We start from the raw sequence: 27,999 nt of genomic DNA, 5'->3' as shown, positions 1-27,999 counted from the left end.
CTGGGTTATCTGGATCATGAAGATTTTTTTTTTTTTAACAGTTCTGTGTATTCTTGCCACCTCTTCTTAATCTCTTTTGCTTCTGTTAGGTCCTTATCATTTCTTTAGTTCTTTATTGTACCCATCTTGCATGAAATGTTTCCTTGATATCCCCAATTTTCTTGACAAGATCTCTAGTCTTTCTCATTCTATTGTTTTCCTCTATTTCTTTGCATCATTCATTTTAAAAGGCCTTTTTTTCCTCTCCTTGATAAAGGGAATATCTTTTCTTTTCTCCCCTGCCTTTCACTTTTCTTCTTTCCTCAGCTGTTTGTAAAGCATCCTTAGACAACCCCTTTGGGCTAAAACCCAAAAACTAACAATACCAAATGCTGAGAAGAACAGGGGGCCACAGGAACTCTTATTCATTGCTGATGAAAGTGCAAAAATGTGCAGCCTCTTTGGAAGAGGCCCTGGCTGTTTCTTATAAAGTTTCTTACACAGTTGCATGCATGCAGATGTTCATAAGCAGCTTTATTTATAATTTCCCTAAACCTGGAAGCAACCAATATATCCCTCAATAGGTGGATGGATAAACCATTGCACATATATACAATGGAGTATTATTCTGTGATAAGAAATGAACTACCAAATCATGAAAAGACCTGGAGGAATCTTAAATGCATATTGCTAAGTGAAAGAAGACAGTCTACAAAGGCTGCATGTTATCTGATTCCAATGGTATGATATTCTCAAAATGGCAAAACAATGGAGAAAATAAAAAGATCAGAGGCTGCCAGGTGTTCTAGACAGGGATGGGTCAGGGTCAGGGAAAGGAGAAGTTTGAATAAGTAGAGCCTAGGGGATATTTCAGATAGCGAAACTATCCTGTATAATATTGAAATGGTAGATTAATGACATATACTTGTCATAATTCATAGAACTGTACAACACAGAAAGAGAACCTTAATGTAAACTATATGGACTTGAGTTAATAATAATGTGTCAACACTGGTTCTTCAGTTGTAACAAATGTACCATACTTTTGAGATAGTAAAAATAGGGAAAAACCATGGGCCTGGAAGAGAGGGAGACTTTGGGAATTCTACTTTCTGCTATTTTTTTCCTGTAAAACTAAAATTGCTCTAAAAATATAGTCTGTGGATGGTGACAGCCATGAAATTAAAAGATGCTTACTCTTTGAAAGAAAAGCTATGACAAATTTCGACAGCATATTAAAAAGCAAAGACATCACTTTGCAGACAAAGGTCTGCTTAGTCAAAGTTATAGTTTTCTAGTAGTCATGTACAGATGTGAGAGTTGGACCATAAAGAAGGCAGTGAGGAAGAATTGATGCTTTCAAACCATGGTGCTGGAGAAGACTCTTGAGAGTCCCTTAGAAAACAAGGAGATCATACCAGTCAACCCTAAAGGAAATCAAACCTGAATATTCATTGGAAGGACTGATGCTGAAGCTAAAGCTCCACTACTTTGGCCACCTGATGTGAATAGCCAGTTCACTGGAAAAGACCCTGATGCTACTGAGGGCAGGAGGGGAAGTGGGTAACAGAGGATGAGATGGCTAGATGACATCACTGATTCAATGGACATGATTTTGAGCCAACTCTGGGAGATAGTGAAAGATAGGGAAGCCTGGTGTGCTGGCATTCCATGGGGTCACAGAGTTGGACACGAATTAGTTACTAAATGGTAAGTTTAAAAATGAGAGATTGTGTCAGTTTAGATTTAAGAGCTGTGAAGAAATCTGGATACACTGCTCTGGAGGCAGAAGACTTTGGAACCAGACAATTAGAGAAGCAGCTATGCAGACCACCCTTACATCAAGTCCTCTTGTATGCATAAGAGACAGAGCTACTGAGCTGGGAAGTCTAGAAAGCTATAGGAATACTTTCATCCACCCAACAAGGAATCTTCTGCTACTGTCCAAGAAAAATCTATTTCATTATTTTTTTAATTGAAGTGCAGTTGCTGCAATATTAGATAAGTTACAGGTATTCAATATAGTGATTCATGATTTTGAAGGGCTATGCTTCATTGATAGGTATTATAAAATACTGGTTATATAATCTGTGTTTTACAATATATCCGTGTAGTTAATTTTATATGTGATAGTTTGTACCTCTTAATCCTCCACCCCATACTGTCCTTTTCCTCTTTCCTCTCCCCATTGTAACTACTAGTTTCTTCTCTATATCTGTGAGTTTGCCTCTTTTTTGTTACCTTCATTAGTTTGTTGTATTTTTTAGATTTCACGTAAAAGTGATATCATACAGCATTTATCTTTCTGTATCTGATTTATTTCACTTAGTATAATGCCCTCCAAGTCCATCCACGTTGCTGCAAATGGTACATTTTCATTCTTTTGTTATGGATGAGTAGTATTCCATTGTATATATGTACCACATCTTACCACATCTTCTTTATCCACTTATCTGTTGATGGATGCTTAGGTTGCTTCCATATCTTGGCACTTGTAAATAACATTGTTATGAACATTGGGGTGTCTGTTCTTGAATTACTGGTTTTGGTGTTTTTGGATATTGCACAGGAAAGGAAACCATTGATAAAATGAAAAGACAACTTACTGAATGGGAGGAAATATTTGCAAATGATATGATTGATAAAGAGTTAAAATCCAACATATATAAATAGTTCATACAACTCAATAAAAAAAAACCTGATTAAAAAATGGGCAGAAGAACTGAATAGACATTTTTCCAAAGAGGAAATGCAGATGGCCAACAAGGACTGAAAAGATGCTCCCCATCCCTAATCATCAGGGAAATGCAAATCAACCACAATGAGATACTACCTCACACCTCTGAGAATGACTGTCATCAAAAAGAACACAGATAACAAATGCTGGAGACAGTATGGAGAACAGAGAACCTTTATATACTACTGGGGGAAATTAAATTGATACAGTCACTGTGGAAAACATTATGGAAGAAAACAAAATAGAACTACTATAGAGACCAAAGGAATGAGTTGCTTTTGCAGGGGGTTTCCCAGGTGGTGCTAGTGGTTAAAAAGCCTGCCTGCCAGTGCAGGAAGTAGAAGAGATTCCTGGATTGGAAGATCCCTGAAGGAGGACATGGTAACCCACTCCGGTATTCCTGCTGGAGAATCCCGTGGACAGAGGAGCCTGGTGGGCTACAATCCACGGGGTCTCAAAGAGCTGGACGTGACTGAAGCGACTTGGCATGGCAAGCACTCAGGTGCTGCTGCTGAGTCACTTAAGTCGTGTCCAACTCTTTGCGACCCCATGAATCATATGGCCCACCAGGCTCCTCTGTCCATGGGATTCTCCAGGCAAGAATACTGGAGTGAGTTGCCATTTCCTTCTCCAGGGGATCTTCCCAAACCAGGGATCAAACCCGAGTCTTTTAGTCTCCTGCACTGGCAGGTGGGTTATTTACGACTAGCACCACCTGGGAAGCATGACCCAGTATTTCTTTAAAATTTGAGTTATAATAGAGAATTCACTTTGCCTTCCTATGAGGGTTCCTGGATACTGTGGTGAGCTGTGAACTTGGGAAAAAAAGATTAAATCTTGGTCTCACAGATTATTAAAGGCATATGAGACATTGAGAAAAATTTGTAATGCATGACAGTGCAATTTGGGGATTAGTTGCCCTGATTCAAATCCCAACTTTACCACTGACTAGCTGAGAAATCTCAAGGAAGTTACTTAACCTCTCTCTGTCACAATTACCTTGTCTGTAAATTGAAATTATTAAGATATATATAGATATATACCTCACAGAGCTGTTGTGAGGATTTGCTGATTTAATATTTTAAAGTATCCAGAATTGTGCCTGCTACATAAGCACACATCTCCTATATATAAAGATTTCTTAAAATGAAAATGATGAGCATCCCAAAAGTAAACCAAAGAAAGATGTGAATAGAAAATTCACAAAAAGAAAAAAAAAAAGCAATAAGCATCTTTAAATGTTTAATCTCACCAGTAATCAAAGAAAGGCAAAATAATATAATAAGATGTGTTAATTACCTTTCAAACTGAACAAGATGAGAAGACAGACCACAGCATTAGCAAAAGTATGAGGAGGCAGACATCTTTATACTGTGCTGGAGGTAGGGGTATAAACTGCAATTGTCTCGGAGGAGAGCAAGTAATTTAGATCATGACAGACACTGTTGATTGCTCACCCAACTCTTCTCCACCTTCCTCTCTCCCTGCTAGTAGTGCTCATCTCCTGAGAGAAAAAGCCAAAACTGTCGGATGCTGTTTTCCCAGCCTAGGTCCCCATCCAGGTCTAGTCAATGAGATATAAGAGGAGACCTGGGTGGGGAGGGGAGGTGCTGGTGGACTCTGGAAGTATTTTTCTCCCTGATAAAGAAAGACATGTGAAGTTTCAGTATCAAACTCTCAGAAATTAATAGAATGAAAATACATAAAAGTAGAAGGATATAGTAGACCTGAAAAGCACCATGAGCCAATTCAACATAATCAAGATTTAAACAATTTTCATACAATAGTGGGATACAAATTATACTAAAAATCTTAATTTATCTACTTAAAAATAATTGCAGTATACAGTGGAACTGTATAAATATTTGTTCTGCATTTTCTAAGTTTCCTGTAAATGTGTTATCATACTTTCATAATTTAAAAAGTAAAAAAGAAACAGGAAAAAGGCACACATGAAAACTCTTATGTTCACCCTCCTTCCTTTCTTCATTTTAAAATTTACCTTTTTTTTTATTGAAGCATAATTGATTTACAATGTTGTGCCAATCTCTGTCATATAGCACAGTAACTCAGTTATACATATTACAGACATTCTTCGCCCTCTTTCCTTTCTGCTTTGGAAGTTACGACATGAGGACCTCACACCTGGAGCTGACGTGGTCTTCTTGCTCTTCTGAGGAAAGGAGGAGGACAGAGAAGCCTACCCAGAACCTTGATATCACTGATGCTCATCTAACCCTAAAACAGCAGCCCGGGTGTGAGAGCTAACATCGTCTCTGGTGGCTCAGTTGGCAAAAATCTGCCTATAGTGCAGGAGACACAGATTCAAGCCTTGGGTCGGGAAGATCCCCTGCAGAAGGAAATGGCAACTCATTCCAGTATTCTTGCCTGGAAAATTTCATGGACAGAGAAGATTGGAGGGCTACAGTCCTGGGGTTGCAAGAGCTGGACACGACTTAGTGACTAAACCACCACCACCACCATTTCAGAGTACATAAAGACATAGGAAAATGTTTGCTATTTAATACAAAAAGATCAAAGGGATCAAGAAATGTGTAATGCAGTGATTCCCGTTGAAATTTGCATTTATTCAACAAAAAGATAAGCATAATAATAGTAATAATAATGCTGAGCATTTATTAAGCTCTTGGACTGATTAAATCCATTATAAATTGAGAGGCTTCAGTTACTACCTTTCTTTGTGATGACAGTCTCCGATGGTGCTGTTTCTGATTTCTGCTGAGAAAGCGTGTCCATCAAGTCCACACTGTGAGCGCTGGCTGGCATGTCAGTAGGAAGACTGACAGGCCCTGAATCGGGACTACTGCTCACAGTCCCATCTGCAAAGAGAATCTGAAGAAAAAGCCAAAGGGGAGCATTCTAAGAAACGAGAAAGAAACTGGTTAACAACACTGCGTGTCAGACTGCAATAGGTTAAAAATAACTCAACGAAGTGGAACTTGCTGACTTGCAGATCCAGTAGGATAAAGGGTGTTATGATTTAGAGATCTGGAGCTCAGAGACAACAGAGCCAATAACACAAAAGTACAAAACAATGATATTACTTTGATTTCCATTTACTCGCTGTTTTGTTTATTTTCATTTCATGTATTTTATCAGTTTGACTTGTTTTACGATTTTCCATTCTTCACCCTTCCTCTCTGTAATTGGGAAATGATTCACCCTGTTTCAATTTTTCTAATGACTACATTTAAAATTTCATCACATTCAAACACTCAGTTTCTGTCAATATCTGTCTAGTAGGTATACCATCTAAGGTAGTGTTTTTCTTCCAATTATAACATTCTGTGTCATTTTTAAAGCATTATTCATTTTTCACACGAGCTGTTTCTCTTCCCTGTCATAGCACTATGACCCACCTCCAGCTCGTTTGTATTTTACTTTGCAGCAGGAAAGCGTGTAATTTAACATATTCCTTTACCTGTGTGGATCCATCCAGCATGTATTTGACAACAGTGCCTTGACTGGTGATAACTCTTGATGCTTCCTGCTCCAGCGGCGGCATCACCATTTTGTAGAACTCGTAGTGCTTCACCTTCTGGGGGTAGTTCTGTCGGACCATGATATCCCACGTGGGTTCCTCATCTACAATACGCTGATCTTAAAAAGAAAGAAAAAAAAAAGGCTTACTGTGAACTGGGCAATGCTGTGTGGCTGGAGTTTCATCTTCTTAATTTTTTTCATTATTTTGTTTATATCTGGACACGAGGACAGTTTTCATGTCATGACAGAATGGCCCAAATATGGATTATTTGCTGCCTTTAAAAAAGCTATTTTTTATGGCTGTGCTGGGTCTTCTTCGTTGCTCTGGCTTTCTCTAGCTGAGGTACGTGGGCTTCTTGGCGAGGTGGCTCCTCTTGTTGCAGACCACAGGCTCTAGGTGTGCAGGCTCAGTAGTTGTGATGCATAGGGTTAGTGGCTCCATGGAATCCTGGTTTTCTCAGACCAGGGATGGAACCTGGATCCTCTGCACTGGCAGGCAGATTCTTAATGACCGGACCACCAGAGAAGTCCCTTTTTGCTGCCTTTCTATATAGTAAATAAGGCCATTTATTTAATAGGCACTTTTTTCATGTATTAGCCATTCTCTCTACTGATGTTCAGGACATTTCAGGACAAAATTAGGAAGTGAGCAGTTATCCTGTCTTAGATATTGCCTTTTCTTCCTGTTGGTATTTTTCTTTCATCCTCTTTTCTTTTATCTCTCTTCCAGGGATGCACAATGCTTCCTGGCAGTCCCCCAGTCACCTGGAGCCCCAGGAGAAATCATTCACTCAGGCCCGTTCTTTTTAAATCACTTACCATCTTTCAAAGTTAACACAGTCTCCTCATTTCTAACCAAGTCCAGATTTTTCTCATGGTTCTACTCTTAACTGGCAATCAAGGAGAAAAGCACCTAATCAATTCCTCCAAAGGAAAGTACCATTATTGAGAATTTCTGGCACACAGCACCTACTCAGGTTTTGCTAATTGAATAATTTCCTCTTCTCCGTTTAAAAAGTCATTTACTAACATGAAATCCAATGTCTATCAGTGATGGAGTACATTAAAAAATCACAGCACTAGTGGTAAAGAACCCACCTGCCAATGCAGGAGATGTAAGAGACACAGGATTGATCTCTGGGTTGGGAGGAACCCCTGGAGGAGGGTACAGAAACCCACTCCAGTATTTTCCTGGAGAATCCCATGGACAGAGAAGCTTGGTGGGCTACAGTCCATGGGGTCGGACATGACTGAAGCAACTTAGCATGCATGCACCCTATAAAAGTATATGCTGATACCTGGAAACAAGACTGGTATTCTTCATCCATTTAACCTGCACTTATCTCTATCTACTCTATGCTCACTCCCCTTTGCTTTGATTAGACCAGCAAAGTTCTGTACATGTGGCCCTTTGCAGAGGCAAGAACACAGAGACACACTGTAGTTACTAAGAGCATTAGCTTTGCCAGCACTGGACCAAGAATGGCATTTTACCTCTGCCACTTAGGAATTGAGTGACATGGTTAAAGATATTGAATTTTCTGATGTCTCAATTTATTTTGTGAAATGAAATTATTAGGACTTGGAGTACAGTAGTTGTATTTCGTCATGTATGTTAAGCACTTAGACAGTGTCTGGCCCATAGTAAGTGCTCAAAAATGGTGGTTACTATTAGCTCCTTATTCATTATCAACAAACATATCTAACTGGTAGGAAAGCACACGATTTCAATGGTGATTCAAGTGTTTTCTATGTAACTCCCCTCCTCCCTGCCTCCTCCTTCCCCTGGCCGGCACTCACCTGGGGACTCCCGCCCCATGAAGGTTACTTGGAGACCATTGGGGCAAGACACGTTCAGGTTTTGGAAGATGGGAACATGAGGAGTCTCTTGTAAAACAGGCTCCAGTTCTTCTACTTCCTGTAAATAATACAAGATGTGAATAATTTCCTGTCATTTTCTAAACGAGTTATTGATTTCTTATGACTAAACAAGGACTTGCTGTATACTTAGAATATGACTTTCTCAGGATGATAGGGCCCTGCAGTGGAGCCTAATAAGGATGTCTCTCTACTGTGCAACTGATATTTTACTTGTAGCACAACACACAGACATGTGAAACAGCTAAATAATAGTACCAAATGGTTGGCATCTTTCCTCAGAAAAGGGAGATATCAAAGTTAATAAGACTGATTAGGAAAGGATGATAAAGAAGTTGGGACTTGAACTAGGCCTTGAAAGATGCCTCATATAGGCATATAGGTGTAAGGGCTGACCAAGATCCCCAGCACCTTCTGTTTGATTCTTACAGTTTGGATGCTAGAGATATTATGCTATAAGGATATACGTCTTATTTTTTTTTCCTATAGTGAGCATGCATTGCTTTTGTAGTAAGTAAAAACAATAAAAGAAAGACAATAAAAAGGATTATAAGTTTTAATGAGGGCTTGGTGTGTCTACTTAACAAACTGTAAATGATTTTATGCTAACTGTGCCTGAATCCCTTGTTTGGTTATGTGTACTCTAGGATAAAAGTTACTTGTTATCACCAACAATAATCATTTCAGTTTTTCCAACTGACTTTCTTAGTGGCTCACCACCAAAATCATTCCAACCCAATCCCCAGTATTGGATCTTTAATTTATTCTCTGTGGTCCTCTATTACTGATCATTTAGGTGGTTCTGCCTTTGTTACTTGGAGAAGGAAATGGCAACCCGCTCCAGTACTCTCGCCTGGAAAATCCCATGGATGGAGGAGCCTGGTAGGCTGCAGTCCATGGGGTTGCTTAGAGTTGTACACAACTGAGCGACTTCACTTTTCTTTTTTTTCCATTATTTTTATTAGTTGGAGGCTAATTACTTTACTATATTGTAGTGGTTTTTGTCATACATTGACATGAATCAGCCATGGATTTACATGTATTCCCCATCCCGATCCCCCCTCCCACCTCCCTCTCCACTCGATTCCTCTAGGTCTTCCCAGTGCACCAGCCCCGAGCACTTGTCTCATGCATCCAACCTGGGCTGGTGATCTGTTTCACCCTTGATAGTATACTTGTTTCGATGCTGTTCTCTCAAAACATCCCACCCTCGCCTTCTCCCACAGAGTCCAAACGTCTGTTCTGTTCATCTGTGTCTCTTTTTCTGTTTTGCGTATAGGGTTATCGTTACCATCTTTCTAAATTCCATATATATGCGTTAGTATACTGTATTGGTCTTTATCATTCTGGCTTACTTCACTCTGTATAATGGGCTCCAGTTTCATCCATCTCATTAGAACTGATTCAAATGAATTCTTTTTAATGGCTGAGTAATATTCCATGGTGTATATGTACCACAGCTTCCTTATCCATTCGTCTGCTGATGGACATCTAGGTTGCTTCCACGTCCTGGCTATTATAAACAGTGCTGCGATGAACAGTGGGGTGCACGTGTCTCTTTCAGATCTGGTTTCCTCAGTGTGTATGCCCAGAAATGGGATTGCTGGGTCATATGGCAGTTCTAATTCAAGTTTTTTAAGAAATCTCCACACTGTTCTCCATAGCGGCTGTACTAGTTTGCATTCCCACCAACATTGTAAGAGGGTTCCCTTTTCTCCATACCCTCTCCAGCATTTATTGCTTGTAGACTTTTGGATAGCAGCCATCCTGACTGGCGTGTAATGGTATCTCATTGTGGTTTTGATTTGCATTTCTCTGATAATGAGTGATGTTGAGCATCTTTTCATGTGTTTGTTAGCCATCTGTATGTCTTCTTTGGAGAAATGTCTGTTTAGTTCTTTGGCCCATTTTTTGATTGGGTCATTTATTTTTCTGGAATTGAGCTGCAGGAGTTGCTTGTATATTTTTGAGATGAATCCTTTGTTGCTTCGTTTGCTATTATTTTCTCCCAATCTGAGGGCTGTCTTTTCACCTTGCTTATAGTTTCCTTTGTTGTGCAAAAGCTTTTAAGTTTCATTAGGTCCCATTTGTTTATTTTTGCTTTTATTTCCAATATTCTGGGAGGTGGGATCGTAGAGGATCCTGCTATGATTTATGTCGGAGAGTGTTTTGCCTATGTTCTCCTCTAGGAGTTTTATAGTTTCTGGTCTTACACTTAGATCTTTAATCCATTTTGAGTTTATTTTTGTGTATGGTGTTAGAAAGTGTTCTAGTTTCTTTCTTTTACAAGTAGTTGACCAGCTTTCCCAGCACCACTTGTTAAAGAGGTTATCTTTTCTCCATTGTATATTCTTGCCTCCTTTGTCGAAGATAAGGTGTCCATAGGTTCGTGGATTTATCTCTGGGCTACTCACTTTTCACTTTCATGCACTGGAGAAGGGAATGGCAACCCACTCCAGTGTTATTTCCTGGAGAATCCCAGGGACAGGGGAGCCTGGTGGGCTGCTGTCTATGGGGTTGCACAGAGTCGGACATGACTGAAGTGACTTAGCAGCAGTAGCAGCAGCAGCCTTTGTTACTAACAGAGAATAAAATCTGAATTGTCAACTAAAAATCAATTAATAACAAACACGGCAAAATTAAGAGGAAAAAGCTTATGAGCTTCCGTAAAATGAACAGTATTGCTCAAAGACACAAACATGCCATGACAAACCTGTCATTACATTCAGAACCATTATCCCCTATTTCTTCATTATAGTCAATGGAAAAAAAAAAGTTGGGTGGACCAATTGGTTAGCCACCAAATTGCTTTCAGCTAAGTTAACTAATTACCTGGGACTATTCACAACACTTCAATATTTTCACTTAACAAGGAGCAAATGTCTGAGCTTGAGAACTCTCATCCAGTAGAGCTGTGTAAATATGGTGCAGAGGCTCAGTAACATTCAAACCCCATAGCTTTCAACTTTTAATTTATTTATTCATTTTTATTGACTTACAGCTGAATTACAGTGTTATGTTACAATATTATGTGATAGAGCAAAGTGACTCAGTTACACACATATATATTCTTTTCTCACATTCTTTTCTATTATGGTATATCACAGTATATTGTATATAGTTCCCTGTGCTCCACAGTAGGACCTTGTTATTTACCCATTCTATATACACTAGTTTGCATCTGCTAATTCCAAACTCCCAATTCAACCCTCTCCCCCTTGGCAACCACCAGCTTATTCTCTACGTTCCTGATTTAATTTCTATTTCATACATAGGTTCGTTTGTGCCATATTTTAGATCCCACATATAAGTGATATCATATGATATTTGTCTTTCTCTTTCTGACTTCACTTACCATGATAATCTTTAGTTGCATTCACATTGCTGCAAATGGCATTATTTTGTTCTTTTTCTTTGCTGAGTATTATTTCACTGTATGTATATATACATATACCTTCCCTGGTGGCTCAGATGGTAAAGCATCTGCCTGCAATGCAGGAGACCCAGGTTCGATCCCTGGGTCGGGAAGATCCCCTGGAGGAGGGCATGGCAACCCACTCCGGTACTCCTGCCTGGAAAATTCCATGGACAGAGGAGCCTGGTAGGCTACAGTCCATGGAATTACAAAGAGTCGGACATGACTGAGTGACTTCACTTTCACTTTCATATACATAAATATATACCTATGTAGATGTGATGTATATAGTAGTAAAGTAATATTTCACTATACACACACACACATACACATCTTCTTTATTCATTCATCTGTCAACGGACATTTAGATTGTTTCTAAGTCTTCCTATTGTGAATAGTGCTGCTATAAACATAGGAGTGAATGTGTTGTTGAATTATAGTTTTGTCTGGATATATGCCCAGGAGGGATTTTTGGATCATATGGTAGTTCTAGTTTTAGTTTTCTGAGAAACCTCCACAGTGTTCTCCACAGTGACTGCACTAATTTACATTCCCACCAGGAGTGTAGAGGTTTCCCTTTTATCCACACCCTCTTCAGTATTTGTTATTTATAGACTTTTTTTTTTTTTTGATGACTGTTCTGACTACTGTGAGGTGGTAACCTCATTGTAGTTTTGATTTGCATTTCACTAATAATTAGTGATGCTAACTGTCTTTTCATGTGCCTATTGGCCATCTGTACTTCTTCTTTGGAGAAATGTCTCTTTAGGTGTTCTGCCCATTTTTCAATTAGATTGCTTGCTTTTTCTTGTAGGTTGTAGGAGCTCTTTGTGTGTTTTGGAAATTAAGCCCTTGTCAGTTGCATCACTTGCAAATACTTTCTCTAAGTAGTCTTTTCATTTTGTTTATGGTTTCCTTTGCTGTGAAAAAGCTTTTAAGTTTGATCAGGTCCTATTTACTTTCTTTTTTTTTTTTATCAGGTCCTATTTACTTTCATATATTTATTTCTATTGTCCCAGGAGACTGACCTAAGAAAACACTGATATGATTTACATCAGAGAATGTTTTGCCTATGTTTTTACTTCTAAGAGTTTCTACTTCTAAGAGTTTTATGGTATCATGTTTTATGTTTAAGTCTGTAAGCCATTTTGAGTTTATTTTTCTGTATGGTGAGAACATGTGTTCTAGCTTCATTGATTTACATGTGGCTGTCCAACTCTCCCAGCACCGCTTGTTGAAGAGACTGTCATTTTCCCACTGTATATTCTGGCCTCCTTTGTCAAAGATGAACTGACCACAGGTGTGTGAGCTTATTTCTGGGCTCTCTATACTGTTTCACTGATCCATATGTCTGCTTTGTGCCTATACTATCCTGTTATGATTACTGTAGCCTTGTAGTATTGTCTGAAGTCTGGGAGGGTTATGCTTCCTGCTTTGTTCTTTTTCTTCAGGATTGGTTTGGCAATTCTGGGTCTTTTATAGCTTCAGGATAAAATTTTGGGATTTTAGGATTATTTGTTCTAGTTCTGTGAGAAAGGTCATGGGTAATTTGATAGGAATCACATTAAATCTTGGATTGCTTTGGGTAGTATGGCCATTTTACCAATAGTAATTCTTCCAATCCAACAGCACGGGGTATTTTTCTATTTCTTTGAGTCCTCTTTACTCTCCTAACCTTTCATAGTTGTTAGCATATGAACTGTTTACCTCCTTGATGAGCAAACCCTAGAATTTTCAAAAGGCTGGGCCCTAAAAATTCCAGGGCCCCAATCACTTTTTAGCACATTTTTTTTTCTAATAAGTTGAGAATCTGTACATTGTAAAAACTGTACAGGTGTACCAGTAAAACCAAAAGAGTCAAGATTTGATCAGTAGTTTCCTTCTTGTTCTTCATTTAGAAACTCTTTTGATCTATATACTTCTATTAGGACATATTTAGAGTCAAAGAACTCATGAGTATATGTGTGTATGTGCTCACATGCCTGTTTGCAGGTAGAGGGTAGACCACTCTTTAACTGGAAGTGGATTGTCCTTTAGTCTTGCTGAATTCCAAGCACATCAACTGCCCAGTTGCTCAGTCATGTCCAACTCTGTAGCCCCATGGACTGTAGCCCACCAGGATCCTCTGTTCATGGAATTTTCCAGGCAAGAATACTGGAGTGGGTTGCCATTCCTTACTCCAGGGGATCTTCCTGACCCAGGGATCAAACCCATGTCTCTGGCACCTCCTGCATTGGCAGGCAGGTTCTTTACCACTAGCGCCAGCTGGTAAGCCCAAGCTCATCAATATCTAAGTCCAAATCTACCAAATAGAAGTGTTTCCACTATTTAGTTAAAGATCCTCCTCTTCCAATTGTTGTTTATCTCAATGGAACTAAATGAAGTCTTAAAAATAAGGAATGGTAGGAACTTTATCATCCTAAAGCAAAGAACATCCAAGATCCAAGGTGGGGAAATGGTTGAACTAGCTATTCTAAGTTTGGAATGAATGACCTGAGACAGTTTGTAGATCACTGACAACATGTCTCCCAGTGTGGGAATTCAACTCCTGTGTGCAGGCCTCTTTTGTCCGTTTAAAATAGAAAGTGCAAGGAGTGTTAGTTAATCTGAACAGTGAAATATATGCACTGTAATAACACTATTGGCATAAATCATCTTCAAAAAGTTAACATTGAGTCAGAAGCAGAATCTGGGAATCCATGGCAGGGTCCACTTACCTTTTTCTCTTCTTCTTTCAGGTGCTCCTCTTCTTTAAGAGAGTCTTTGGGTTTTTCCTTCCCTTTTATTTTCCCTTTGCCTTTGCCTTGAGGAATACTCACTATAACAGGAATCACTGTTGGAGTATGTACTGATGGGATATTCAACATAGATTCCAAGTTAGGATCCTTATCCTCTATAATACGAGAAAGAGGAAAAAAAAATTAGACACTTATATGTGATATGTTTGTTAAATAAAATTTACCTCTCAAAAATTTATACAATTTGACAATTTTTACCTTGCTAGTAGCATTTATCAGTTGTATAGGTTTCAGGGGATAATGCAGTTGATTTGAAGATCAAAATTGTAGTTTAAAAATTTGAGGCACTTAATACTTTGATACATTTGGTTGAGTCATTATTTCACATGTTCTTCCATCCCCATCTAGATTGTTAACTTCTAATGATAAGGCAGTAACCATCTCTTCATTTATTTGAGAAATATTTATTGATAGACTCTTATATGTAAACATGTGGAGCAGTGAACAATAAAGGGAAAAAAGACTTTAGGAAGATAAAATAGTCTAAATAAGATCTGCTCTCAAATAACTTCAAGACAAAGACATATTAAACAAGAACGTAATGAGGGATACAAACAAGGAAATTTAGAAAAGAAAGATTATTTCTAGGTGAGATGATAAAAGAAGTTTTCTTGCAGAAGACTGATTTTATTCTGGATTTTAATGCAGAATTGTAAATGGAGAGGCAATCCATGGAGGAATTATGTCAGAAAGTTCTGAGCATCCCTTACATCTTGAGTTATATTTCCTGGATTCCAGAGTAACACCCCCACCTGGATATCGTCTTAGCTCTCTGGTCATTTTTCCTCAGTCTCCTTTACTAACTCTTCCTGTTGTTGAAAGTTGGTAGCCCCAGGTTTTCACTCCTCTTCTCATTACACAACAGATATTCTCAGTCCTGGTTGCCCATAATAATTATTCACAGAATTTTAAAAAATTCTCAGACTCCCACATTGACCTACTGAGTTAGACTCTCTGGGGAGGAGGCCCAGGCATTTCTAGTTGTGAAACACCGCATGTGATGGTGATACACAGTCAGGCTGACAACCTTTATTATCTCTATTAGATCTGGGCTCCAGCTGTCATCTACATGCCAATGCCTCCAAAATTTACATATCTAGGCATGGAATTTCTTCTCAGCTCTGGATCTGTATTTCCAACTGCTTTTAGATATCACCCCTCTGTTTGTGGTACTGGAGATATTTCAAAATCAATAAGCCTCTATTCTTCCAAGCAGATAACCCTCTTTCCTATGTTCTCAACCTCAGTCAATGTCATGATCAATCATGCACTTTTTTTCTCAAGTTAGGCATTGAGATCATTTGCATTTTCTCTTTTTTGACTTACCCATACATCCAGCCATTCACAGAGCCCTCAGATATTGCTCTCATATCATGCGTCTCATATCCATTCCTACCACCTTAATTCAAATTATTATTCTCTTGCTTTTTTTGGTAGCAGTTTCCTAATACCACTGCCTCAGTGTATTTCCAAACCATCACTATAATTATGTTCCTAAAATAAAATCTTTTCATATCACTTTCCTTTTCTTACTGAAAAACCTCTAGTGCTCACTAATCTTAAAGCACACACAATGCTTACCCATTTCCACTCTAGTCACAGTCATCATTTTTCTATAAAGATGCCAGGCTTTTACACAACTGTATATTTATACCGATGGTTCTTACTGTCCAGAATTTCCTTTCCTTGTTGCTTTGACTGGATAGTTTCTACTCAGCTATGAAGTCTCATCTCGGGTGCTGTGCCTTCTCTCTCAAGTATTTTCTGGCTGTCCCTAGTACTTGGTTTATATATAATTTTTAGCCCTTATGCCGTTATCTCACTATTTCTGGTTTCTCTTCCCATGAGACAATGAGTTTTCTGAGCAGATGTAACCAGATGCCTGACTCATAGGAAGTATGGAATATCAGCAGTGAAGGGCATCTAGTTGGAGGCAGCTGGAAACTCCTTCCTCTCATCCCCATCCTTTTACTCAATCAGCAAATATTTACTGAGTACCTATTACTATGCACCATGAATTGGGTAACCAGTGATGAGCGAGACAACAGGAACTTGTAATGAAATGGCAATTCAGCTCAAGAGAGCCTCAGGTATTCAGTATTGTGTGTTAAGCCTGTGTTAGGGAAAGTACAGAGCACTGTGGCAACCTAGAAGAAGGGCATTTGATACTAAATATTTCATACAAGCTGTACTTTATATGGTCATCCTTTAACTCCACAGGGGTTGGTTCCAGGACGCCCTCATGGATGCCAAAATTCCATGGATGCTCAAATCCCATATAAAATGGTATAGTATTTATTTCCATACAGAGGAAATAATAGCCTTTCACACTGTCCATTTCAACACCCAATCCTCTTGGTATGTGAAGGAATCTGCTGCCTGTGAGCCTGAGCATAGGCTGTTGAAGTGTTGATATTCTTTTCCCTTGAAGAATCACCTACATTTGGCAGTGTTTAAGGCCATTTTTGGGCTTCCCTGGTAGCTCAGCTGGTAAAGAATCCGCCTGCAATGCAGGGGACCCTGATTTGATTCATGGGTTGGGAAGATCCCCTGGAGAAGGGATAGGCTACCCACCCCAGTATTCTTGGGCTAATAACAATATAAAAACTTATTGAATACATCCCACCCAGAATATTCCTAACTTTTGGGCTTCCCTGATGGCTCAGACAGTAAAGAATCTGCCTGCCATATAGGAGACCTGGGTTCGATCCCTGGGTAGGGAAGATCCCCTCGGGGAGGGCATGGCAATCCACTCCAGTATTCTTGCCTGGAGAATCCCATGGACAGAGGAGCCTGGCAGACTATAGTTCATGGGGTCGCAAAGAGTTGGACATGACTGAGTGACTAAGCACGTGGACATTTTCCCATAAACTTTAAATCATTTCCAGATTACTTATAATACTTAATACAATGTAAATGCTGTGTACATAATTATTATACTGTATCATTTAGAGAATAATGACAAGAAAAAAAAGTATGTTTATGTTCAGTATAGTCGCAACTATGCAACCATCATAGGCTTAACTGTATGGTACACATCAACAATGTAATACTTTCTTTCAACAGTTACAGATTGCTTTTATTTAATGATGCAAAAAATACCAAATAAAACATCTATTATTTAAAATACAAGTATATATAGAAAATATAGAGAAATATTAATTCATTCTCTCTCTTCCTCTCTCTCTCACACACACATACACAAACGTAGTGCTAACACTCACCATAACCCTGGTTCTTCTCTCTTGATCCCCTTGGATGATGATGACGACAATGATGATTGCTATATGGTGTCTATGGTACCAATGTGGCAAGTTGATGAGGTGTGTGGCACTGTTGGTAAGTGGTGAGGCATCAGGCTAAGTTAAGCCTTATGACAGGATGTCAGAAGGTATTCAGTCCAGATAATTGGGTTCCAACTGTAGACACTGACACTTTGGAGGAGGCTCAGTAACACTAATGTCAGGATCTCTGGAGGTTGAGGGCTGAGGATCTTCAAGTGTTGAAGGTCTAGGCTTCACAACTGCAGATGCTTTAGTTAGAATCATTGTTAGAGGGAGCTGTTTCTCCCTTCTCTATGTATCATCAAAGAAGTCTTGCAGTGGTTGTAGGCATGCTGTTATACCTCGGGTGACACAGAGGCTTCAGTCCAAAAAAGGACTGTACTTGAGGATCACATCCTTTAACACTTGCACCTATTGAAAAGTCACTGCCATTTTTTCAAGTGTTCAAATTGATGGCTCTGCTTCCTCTAAATTTTCTGCATCATCACTGTCATCTGCAGAAGACTTCAGCAGATCTTTGAGTTCCTTGTTACTAAGGATCCCTTTATCTTCTTCTATATGTTCTTCGACATCATCCTAGACCATGTCAGAGGAGGCACCCCCCCTCACTTCCCTTGCAACATTTGAGATATTCAGATATTTGAGATATTTGACGATTTATACATCAATAGTGGGGGAGTCATTGAGACCATCAACCATCCTATGATGATATATATATATATATAATATATGAGATATATTATATATATATATATCCTATAATGGCTTCAAACACGCCCTGTCTGTCTCAGGCTTCAGGGTATCTACAGACTCTGCAATAAACACAGTTCAAATCACAACTGTGGAGCTCTTCTGTAAATCCATGATGCTGCAGTCCAGGTTAGCACCAAGGACAGCATGAATATCTCCCAAGGTAAGGCGGATGTAAATTGCCTTAATGTCCTTGACAATGCCTTGATTGAGTGGCTATAATGGCAACCCCCTCCAATACTCTTGCCTGGAAAATCCCATGGATGGAGGAACCTGGTAGGCTACAGTCCATGGGGTCACAAAGAGTCAGACACGACTGAGCGACTTCACTTTCACACTTTCTTTCAGCAGTGATGCAGCACTAGGAGGCAGGAACATCACTTCCACTTTCTTGTCGATGAGGCAGAGAAGTTCAGTTGGTTGGGAGCATTGCCAATTAAGAGGAACTCTTTGAATGGCAGCCCCTTCTCTTCCAGGTATTTCTTTGCTTCAAGAATGAAGCCTTGGAGGAACCATTCTAAGAACAAGACTTCTGTCTCCCAAACTTTCCTGTTGTGCTGCCAGAACACAGGCAGACAATTTTTGTTTTTGTTCTTCCAGGCCCAGGAGTTGTTTGCTTATAGACTAGGCTTGATCATGTTACCTGCTGTATTGCCACACAGTAAGGTGAGCTTTCTGGGCCTTGAACCCCGGGGTTTACCTGGCCCTGTTACAGATGTAGATATGATCGGGCATCTTCTTCCAGAATAAGCCTGTTTTGTCACAATTGAAGACTGGCTCTGGAAAGTGAACTTTCTCTTTTGTGAGTTTCTTGAGGTCTTCTGGAAACACTGATGCTGCTTTGGCATCGGCTGATGTTGATTGTTCCATGATATTTAAGTTTTTGAGGGACCTTAACACTTTACTACCTAAGTAGCCATCTCTTAAGACCCTTAAATCCCTTCCTCTTGCTCTCCTCACCATCCCCACAGCACTGCTCACAGAGGCTATGTGCTCTTTGATCCGTAATTTTGCTACCCCCAGGGACATGCTTCACACCATGGCCCTTAGCTACACACAAAATGCTTTCTGTCTTTACAAGCACTTTGTAGTGAACCAGAGAGATCATTTTTGCCATTGTAGGGGCAGCTCTAACACTTCTATGAATTTCAGCTTCTTTCTGCATTACTGTGAGAATGTTCCATTTGTTCTTAATGACCTTACATCCCACTTCAGCAAGGCACATGTCACTTTTTAAAAGATCTAAAGATTTGTATTTTATTGTTGAGAGAGAGCATTTTGTATTCCCTCTTGGCCTTTGTGGGATTGTTTTGACCACTTAATTGCTATTGGGAGCCATTTTTCACAGAAACCAAGCATGCACACATAACATGTGTAGCAAACAAACAAAATGCCAGAAGAACAATGCTCATACAATGAGCATTGGAGAGACTGGATCTATGATGTGGTGGGAGGTCACAGTAGGGTGGGCCTACACATCCCATCATCCACCTGACTTCAGCCCAGTGCTAGGCATGTGGACAATTTGGGGGCAAAGTTTTGCTCTGTGAAATTTTCTTGAATTTTTTTAAAGAATATTTTAAACCTGAGGTTGGTCAAATCTATGAATACAGAACCCATGGATATGGGATATGGAGGCCTGACTATACCGTGCAATTGTTTTTCTACAAATGTGCCACACTTTTATATTACTGAGATTTGGCACATGCTGCTCTTGATATAGAATTCCCTTCCTTTGATTCTTTGCCTAAGCAAGTTCCACTCACCTCCAAAGACTCAGTTCACACGAGTGAAGCATTTCTTAGAGCAAGTAACCTGTAAGCTGAGTCCTGAAGAGTGGGAGGAAGTTCACTGTCCAAAGTGGTGGTATATATAGCAAGAGGAAGAGTTCTGAGCAAAGGGCACAGCATGGGCAATTGGTCAGAGATAAGAGATAACTTAGATCATCAAGGAACTGAAAGGCACAAAAAGCACAGGGGAGCCAAGTTGTGGAGATAATACAAAAGGCCCATTGACAGATGAATGGTTCGAGTGTGATGTATACTTACAATGGAACACTATTCAGTCTTAAAAATGAAGGACATTCTGTAATGTGCAACAATGTGGATGATCCTTGAGCACAGTATGCTAAGTGAAATAAAGTGAAAGTCGCTCAGTCATGTCTGACTCTTTGTGACCCCATGGACTATACAGTCCATGGAATTCTCTAGGCCAGAATACTGGAGTGGGTAGCCTTTCCTATCTCCAGGGGATCTTCCCAACCCAGGGATCAAACCCAGGTTTCCCGCATTGTGGGTGGATTTTTTTACCAGCTGAGCCACAAGGGAAGTCCAGGAATACTGGAGTGGGTAACATATTCCTTCTCCAGGGGATCTTCCCAACCCGGGAATCAACCAGGGTCTCCTTCATTGCAGGCAGATTCTTTACCAACTGAGCTATCAGGGAAGCCCTAGCCAGTCACAAAAAGACAAACACTGCCTGATTCCACTTATGTGAAGTATCTAAAATAGCTGAATTCACATAACTAAAGAGTAGAATGGTGGTTGCCAGGGCCTGGGGAGAGAAGGAAACTGGAAGCGTAAAGTAGTATCATCATCAGTGGGCATACAATTTCAGTTAAGCAAAATGAATAAGCCCCAGAGAGCTGTGCATACTGAAATAAGATGGGAGAATTGGATTGAAAATTTGTTTAGCCATTAGTAGATAAATGTTCTTAAATATTATTAATATTGTATGCATCCTTAAGGAATTTATAGTATTTTTTTTACAAAGATGATCAGAGAAGGCAATGGCACCCCACTCCAGTACTCTTGCCTGGAAAATCCCATGGATGGAGGAGCCTGGGAGGCTGCGGTTCATGGGGTCGCTAAGAGTCGGACATGACTGAGCGACTTCACTTTCACTTTTCACTTTCACGCATTGGAGAAGGAAATGGCAACCCACTCCAGTGTTCTTGCCTGGAGAATCCCAGAGATGGGGGAGCCTGGTGGGCTGCCCTCTATGGGATCACACAGAGTTGGACACGACTGAAGTGACTTAGCAGATGCCTTCAACTTTTTAAAAATATACAGGAAGTAAAACAATACTTCTTATCTACTCTATAAACATTTTCAAATATAATACCTATAACCTAAAATAAGGAACATCTGTATTAAATGGAAAGATTACATATTAATTTAAGGATTCATTGAGAATAAGGAAATCACTTAAGAAATAGCAGCAGCACAGTTGATAGAGAGCAGAATGTAAATATCTTAATGTAAAAAATTGATAATCTTGTTCAGAAGGGGTGTGGTTAGTGATTGTATGTGATCATGGATTTTAATACATAATTTGCTAGGCACCAGATGACTTCTCCAAATGGATTAAAAATAAATCAAAATACAAAATTCAAGGTCAAAACCCAAATAAAAGCAAAAATACTAACAAATTTAATTCACTAAGGGACTACAATATTTGGCACAAGGTAAGAAACGTGGATTAATGATCCATAGGAATCCTGTCTCTAGAGAAATGGATCTACATGGTCAGGCAGATAATTGATCACAGAGATTATAGTGTAAGGAAACACAGCATCGGGATTACCTTTTGATTTTTTTTTTACCTTTTGATTTTATAAAGTTTTTTTTTTTTTAACATCTTGTGGATAGATCCCTATAAAATGCCTGAGAACCCACAAGTTCTCCTAATTGGTTCTTGGTAAAGTGACAGGTTATTTTGCGGTTTGTAAGGAAATAGCTTCCAGTTGGAGAATTTGTTTATTGAGAGTAGGGTAAATAAATCCTTCAAGATGTTTAGTGAATGGCTCCTTTAAGACTAAAGTTCTGAGGCACAGTGAGAAGTTCCACAAACACAGGATTCAAAGAAATATTATTCTGTAGAAAATCAAAAGGATTCCTCAGCCAATCATGCTGTTTTTGTCACCACCCAACAGACTGATTTTCATGGGCTAGTTCACAAAGACAACTTATATGTATGTATATGTGGTTATATGGGAGATTATACATATGGTAAATGCTGTTTAAAATGCCAAATCACTGTTATTTTCTATGTATGAAAGATTACATGTGTACATACATGTGTACACACACATATATATGTACACACATAAATATTCCCACTGCTCAGGAAATGAGGGGCATTAAATCAGAACATGTTTATCAACAAGTGAGCAGATGGAGGATGGGCAGCTGCCCTTGGTCACGGGACATTTATCCTTTCTGTTGTGTTTAATTCACCTGGCGCTGATCCACTTGATCCATAGTAACTTATTGAGAGGCAGATTCCATTTTCCAAGGTGGCAGAAAAAGATCCAAACTTGCTGACAGCTTTATTCTCTTCACTTGATTCTTCTAAAAGATAAAATTGAATCAAGGACATTTCTGTTTTATCAAAAAAAAGTAAGCAAAATTCAGTGAGGAGTGGAAATCATCTAAATATATTTAAAACAAGGATATGATTAAGTAAATTATAATATATATACACATCAATGAATTATTATGAAATCATTAAAAAATTATTTGTAGAGGATATTTAATGAATAGGAAACTGCTCATTATCCCTTGGAGAAGGGAAAGTCTACCCACTCCAGCATTCTGGCCTGGAGAATTCTACAGACTGTAGAGTTCATGGGGTCACAAAGAGTCGGACATGACTGAGCGACTTTCACTTTAACATCATGATAAAGAAAGAAAGAAATATACTGTGAATAGTGGTTACTTCTGGGGTGGTAGACTTATGGGCAACTGTCGTCTTTTAAAAATATTCCTATATTTCCTAATTTTTATACTAAACCGTGTGTTTTTATATCTGGCAAAACACAGAAAGCCATTAAAATTTTTTAATTTTTAAGTTCTTGGGTACATTCATACTTGTCAAACACTGTATTCTTACCCTGAATTTAGAAAATACTGTGACCATAACTAAATTTGTTAGCAAGATTTAGTTACTGATCTTATTACTTATTATTAACTTGTGTTCAAAGCATTTTATTAATTAACTCATCTTCATTTGCAGGTATAACCCACACTGGGTGAGAAGCAATTGATTTCTCCAGTTAATGGCGCCTGGAGATGTTAAATGGTGTTATCAGGAAGTTTCATGGTGTATGACCAATGGACATCCATTTGGAACTCCCACCTACAAGCAGGTAGAGATGCTCATGGCCAAATTTAGGATTTTTTCCATGTCCTTGCAACTTGAGAAACCTGAGACTACAGGGAGAACAAAGTGATAACAGCACAGATAAAAACCACATCATTTGCAATCAATATTGGAGAGAAGCCTAGCCTTCAAGTAGGAGTCAATTAATGAGGACCTGACTCCTAGAGACTGCATTTGGTACAGTGCATAAAATAAAATTCAGGCCAGGATGGATACTGCAAAATCATAAACATAGCCATGCAAGGTAGCCTGCATGTCATCTGGAATCAAAGCTGGGTTTCCAGAGGAGGCAAAACCAAGGAAGCAGCCCACTATAGATCGGTTATGTATACAATGTGTTATATATACACATTATATTACGGAAAACATATATACAGAAGATAGCAGAACACTTCAGTTATCATCTGGAAAAACGACACCTGCTACCTGCTGGGGATACCTGTGTTTCTGCTAGGTGGATGCGGTTGACCTACTGAAGTACTGATACACTGCCACAAAGATGCAGCTGTTACCTGCTTCAAAGTTTTGCTCTCCTTCTCTTTCTTCTTTCTCATCTTCTGAAGGATAATCCCCTTCTTTTTTCTCCTGTTCCACAATTTTCCTAGGGTCTCTCAAGTGAATTAAAAAATTGTGCTTGTCCTTGTTCACTTTCACTTTGATAAATGTTGGACCTGGGGAAGAATCATGGGATAGAAAGTGGGCTAATGGTGATGCCCCATTAAACTCTGTAATAAAACTTCTAAATAATGTAGCCAATTTACATAATAGAATGTAAGCCAAGGACTGGAAATACCTAGGGATGTCACCATTTTTATAAAAAGATACCTAAAGGAATAAAGTAATGTGGGATTCCAGGAAGAAATAGCAGGTGGATCAGAGAGATGTTTTCAGATTTTCTACTCACACCTAAAATCAAATTAGAGAAGGGAGAATAAATTGGCTGAGCTAAGGTTATGTGTGTGCTAAGTCGCTCTTCAGTCATGTCTGACTGTTCGCAATCCTATGGACTGTAGCCCGCCAGGCTCCTCATCTATACTCAACTTTATGATCAATCACGTGTGAGGGTTAATGTGAAAAGATTTTGCAGTTTACAAAGAATTGCATGAATTTTAGTTACAGTAGTTGTTGTTAAGAACACATAAGAATTTCCCAAACAACATATTCTTTCTTCCAGTGTCTTGACTCATTCTTTCTCTCCTCTTTCAGCTTTTTTCTTTTTTTTCACCCAGGCTTTTCAACTTTCATTGAATGATCATCTCTCAAAGTTGATTAAGATGAAAATAGTACACTTTCAGATAGCATATGAACTATCTGAAACTTATATACATTAAGCAGTCCATGGAGTTCTCCAGGCCAGAATACTGGAGAGGGTAGCCTATCCCTTCTCCCAGGTATTGAACTCAGGTCTCCCGCATTGCAGGCAGATTCTTTACCAGCTGAGCCACAAGGGAAGCCCAAGAATACTGGAGTGGGTAGCCTATCCCTTCTCCAGCAGATCTTTCCAAACCAGGAATTGAACCAGGGTCTCCTGCGTTGCAGGAGGATTCTTCACTAACTGAGCTGTCAGAGAAGCCCACTTTCACATCTCTCCATGCATTATATGCATATGAAAATATTGATGAGTGAAGAATAGTTACTGAGAACAGAACATAGCATTATAAAACTAGAGTCCAGTGCTCTTCTCAGTTATGTGATTCTGAGTTTCATCTTTATCACTAATTATACCCTACACCCAGGGATGATATTCAAAACACTAAATACTGAAACTTATGGTAATATAAATACACATGTATATCAATCTATTAATGAGAGAAGGAAATGGCAACCCACTCTAGTATTCTTGCTTGGGAAATCCCATGGACAGAGGAGCCTGGTCGGCTACAACCCACGGGGTCGCAAGAGCTGGACATGACTTAGCAACTAAACAACAACATCTATAATAAAAATCCCTTTCATGTTTTAAATAAACAAACTTTATATAGTAAAAAGTCTGGCATTTGATACAAGTTGTACCACAACCATTCTTTAAATAATTTGAATAACTTGCAGGCCTTTTTATTTTAAAAATCATTAGTATGATCTTTTGTTTGATGTGGCAATTACTACCTAATGATGCTTGAGCCATGATTCCACATAGGGAATAGCATTCTGCCTCTTGTAATGATTTCCTCATTAAATTATGGTCATTTGATGACAAGGAAGGAAGGAAGGGAGGAGAAGGAAAACTAAGAGAGGGATGGCAGATGGAGGAAGGGTAGGAAGTGAGAAGGGGTGGCTGGTGTCATAGGCAGAGTGTAGGTGGGAGCAGCCCTGGTAGCCCTTGTTGGGTTGCATAATCTTGTGGACATTAAACAGGATCCTGCTCACATTCCCTCCTCACCGAGTCTTCCCAGCCCTCAGCGACCACTGCTCCCTACAAGATGATAAGTTGTTCAAATAAAGCCCAGGTTCTCAAACCCATCCTAAGAAATCTTTAAAGCACAGTAAAAAGAGAAGCTCTATGAGATATCCTTGATAAGTTTCCTAGAGCCCAGATCTGCTCTTCCCTTGGGGGGAACAATGCATGTCCTTTTTCCAGAATGGGTCTGCCTCAGTTCACCTCCAAGATCCCCTCCCACCTAATGACTTCTGAATCCAGAGGCAATTGCTCGGTAGCTAAAATAACTGGATATCAGAGGCAGGGCCCCAAGCTCTGTGCTCCAGAAGACCTAACCAGGATTTGCTCTAAATTTACAGTATGTGCTTGGTTTCTGACATAATACTGTCTGTTGTAATTAACAGTATTAAGTAATGATTTGTTTATTGCAGTTACTCTTATTTTCCAATCCTATAGCAGTATGTCATATCATGGAATGTTTGTCTTAGTATGTTCAGCTAACCTCGAGGTGGCCTGTGCCTTGCAGAGGTTATTAAAACAGAAGAGAGTGAAGTCTGAAGATGGCGAACATGGTACGTAAATGAGCTACTGGGGGCACATCACTACTCTCACCCATCACATTCAGGAGGACAAGGCCCCACAGTGATCTGAAATGGGCTAATATCTTCCAAGCCATTAACCAGCTTCTGTCAAATGGTACCTTGTTCAAATGTTGTCTTTTCTACTTCAATCTGCCCTCCATCAGAAGGATACAGATAATAATTTGTTCCCGAGATTTGCACGGGTATTTCTCCCATGTTGTATCCATGAAACTAGAAGAGAAAACATCATGCTTTGGATGTGGAACAGCCATTGACAAAGATTAGGTCATCCGTGTGAGCCAGTTCAAGTTGTCATAAGCCTTATTTTTGCTAAAGGATTTGTCTATCACTTTTTAGACTCAGAGGCCAGGGTCCATCTTATCTTTGGCACCTTCTGTGGTCTTACAATAACAAGCAGAATTAAAGGAGGCTCATGATTTTAAACTCTGTTCATTGGGTTATCTTTATAATACCATAGGAAGAGAAATCAATTTCTTTCATTGGCTATTAACTTTCTGTTTAAAGCAAACTGATATATTGAGGGATATTAATAACTTTACACTTGAGAAGGTCATGTGTTAAAGACTTTTCTAACTGTGTGGCTAATACAGCTCCAAGTGACACTGATTACATGCTAAAGCTTCAGAACCACTGGCTCAGAGTAGTAACTATAAAGGACGAGGACTATTACTTTTCCCCTCGTTTTTGGCCATTATGTTTTTCTCATAAAACTGCTTGAGGGGGAGACTGGAAAAGGAAAGGTTTTATAAAAGCTACAGGCAAGAAATGGGGTGCCTACAGAGAGACAACCCAATGTCCTCAGCAAGTTCAGTCACCTAAGTCAGATAAAAACCAACCTCTGTGTCCTCAGGACCCTACGGGGCCTTCACAGGAGAGACTACCTCCCTCATATCCTCTGCGTTAGCTCCTCTAAATAACTCGATAATAGTACCTTGTGCACATTTCCGGAGTTGTTTTATAGATGCTAAAACTCCCACTAAATTTAAGAAACTAACTACTTGATGACAATAAGCACAGTAGCCCCCAGACCTGTTGATATCTAAGGATTGATAATGTTTATCCCTGTGACTCTGTTACCCCTGAGACCTATTACCTCACCATCAACTAGAGAATTGTGCACAGCTGATCATGTAGCCTGGGACTCCCCTCCCTCACTTGGCCTTTATATCTGCTTTCCTGAAACCCACTGGGGAGTCAGCTGCTTTGAGCACTGGCTGTCCAGGACTCTCTGCTTGGCGCCCTGCAATAAATGCTGCACTTTCCTTCACAACAACCTGGTATCAGTAGATTGGCTTTACTGTGTGAGGGTAAGTGGACCCAAGTTCGGCTTGGTAACATTTTGACCTGTCACAGTTGCTTATTTACCTATACCTAAATGAATGCTTTTGTGCCAAAATCCCATCTAGAAACCTAGCTTCAAGGCACTCCATAAAAACTGGCCTGAGGGTGTTGCTGTCTTGCCAACTGGCTGCAAAGAAGGTTCCAGCTATCAGAGGGTGGACTGCAGGTGTG

At 39.4% G+C, this 27,999-nt stretch overlaps 1 protein-coding gene and 1 non-coding gene across 2 annotated transcripts in view; one reads left to right on the top strand and one right to left on the bottom strand.

Annotated features, from left to right (window-relative positions):
• SPAG17 (sperm associated antigen 17) overlaps positions 1-27,999 on the bottom strand; it is a 230,426-nt gene that overhangs the window by 61,318 nt on the left and 141,109 nt on the right. Inside the window, exons 22-28 of the mRNA XM_061119929.1 lie at positions 26,586-26,697; positions 24,021-24,179; positions 22,584-22,697; positions 14,231-14,406; positions 8,021-8,138; positions 6,159-6,337; positions 5,410-5,569 (exon numbers count right to left, since the gene is read on the bottom strand). Of these exons, the coding sequence (XP_060975912.1) occupies positions 5,410-5,569; positions 6,159-6,337; positions 8,021-8,138; positions 14,231-14,406; positions 22,584-22,697; positions 24,021-24,179; positions 26,586-26,697 (1,018 nt within the window). The remainder of the gene's footprint in view (positions 1-5,409; positions 5,570-6,158; positions 6,338-8,020; positions 8,139-14,230; positions 14,407-22,583; positions 22,698-24,020; positions 24,180-26,585; positions 26,698-27,999) is intronic.
• On the top strand, positions 11,555-11,626 carry TRNAC-GCA (transfer RNA cysteine (anticodon GCA)). The gene has a single exon. It is a non-coding gene; the product is annotated as a tRNA-Cys (tRNA).

This window comes from Dama dama, chromosome 20, assembly GCF_033118175.1.
Source record: "Dama dama isolate Ldn47 chromosome 20, ASM3311817v1, whole genome shotgun sequence".
Lineage (NCBI taxonomy): Eukaryota > Metazoa > Chordata > Mammalia > Artiodactyla > Cervidae > Dama > Dama dama.
The sequence above is the reverse complement of the archived record's forward strand: the minus strand, read 5'-3'. Positions and strand labels throughout refer to the sequence as shown.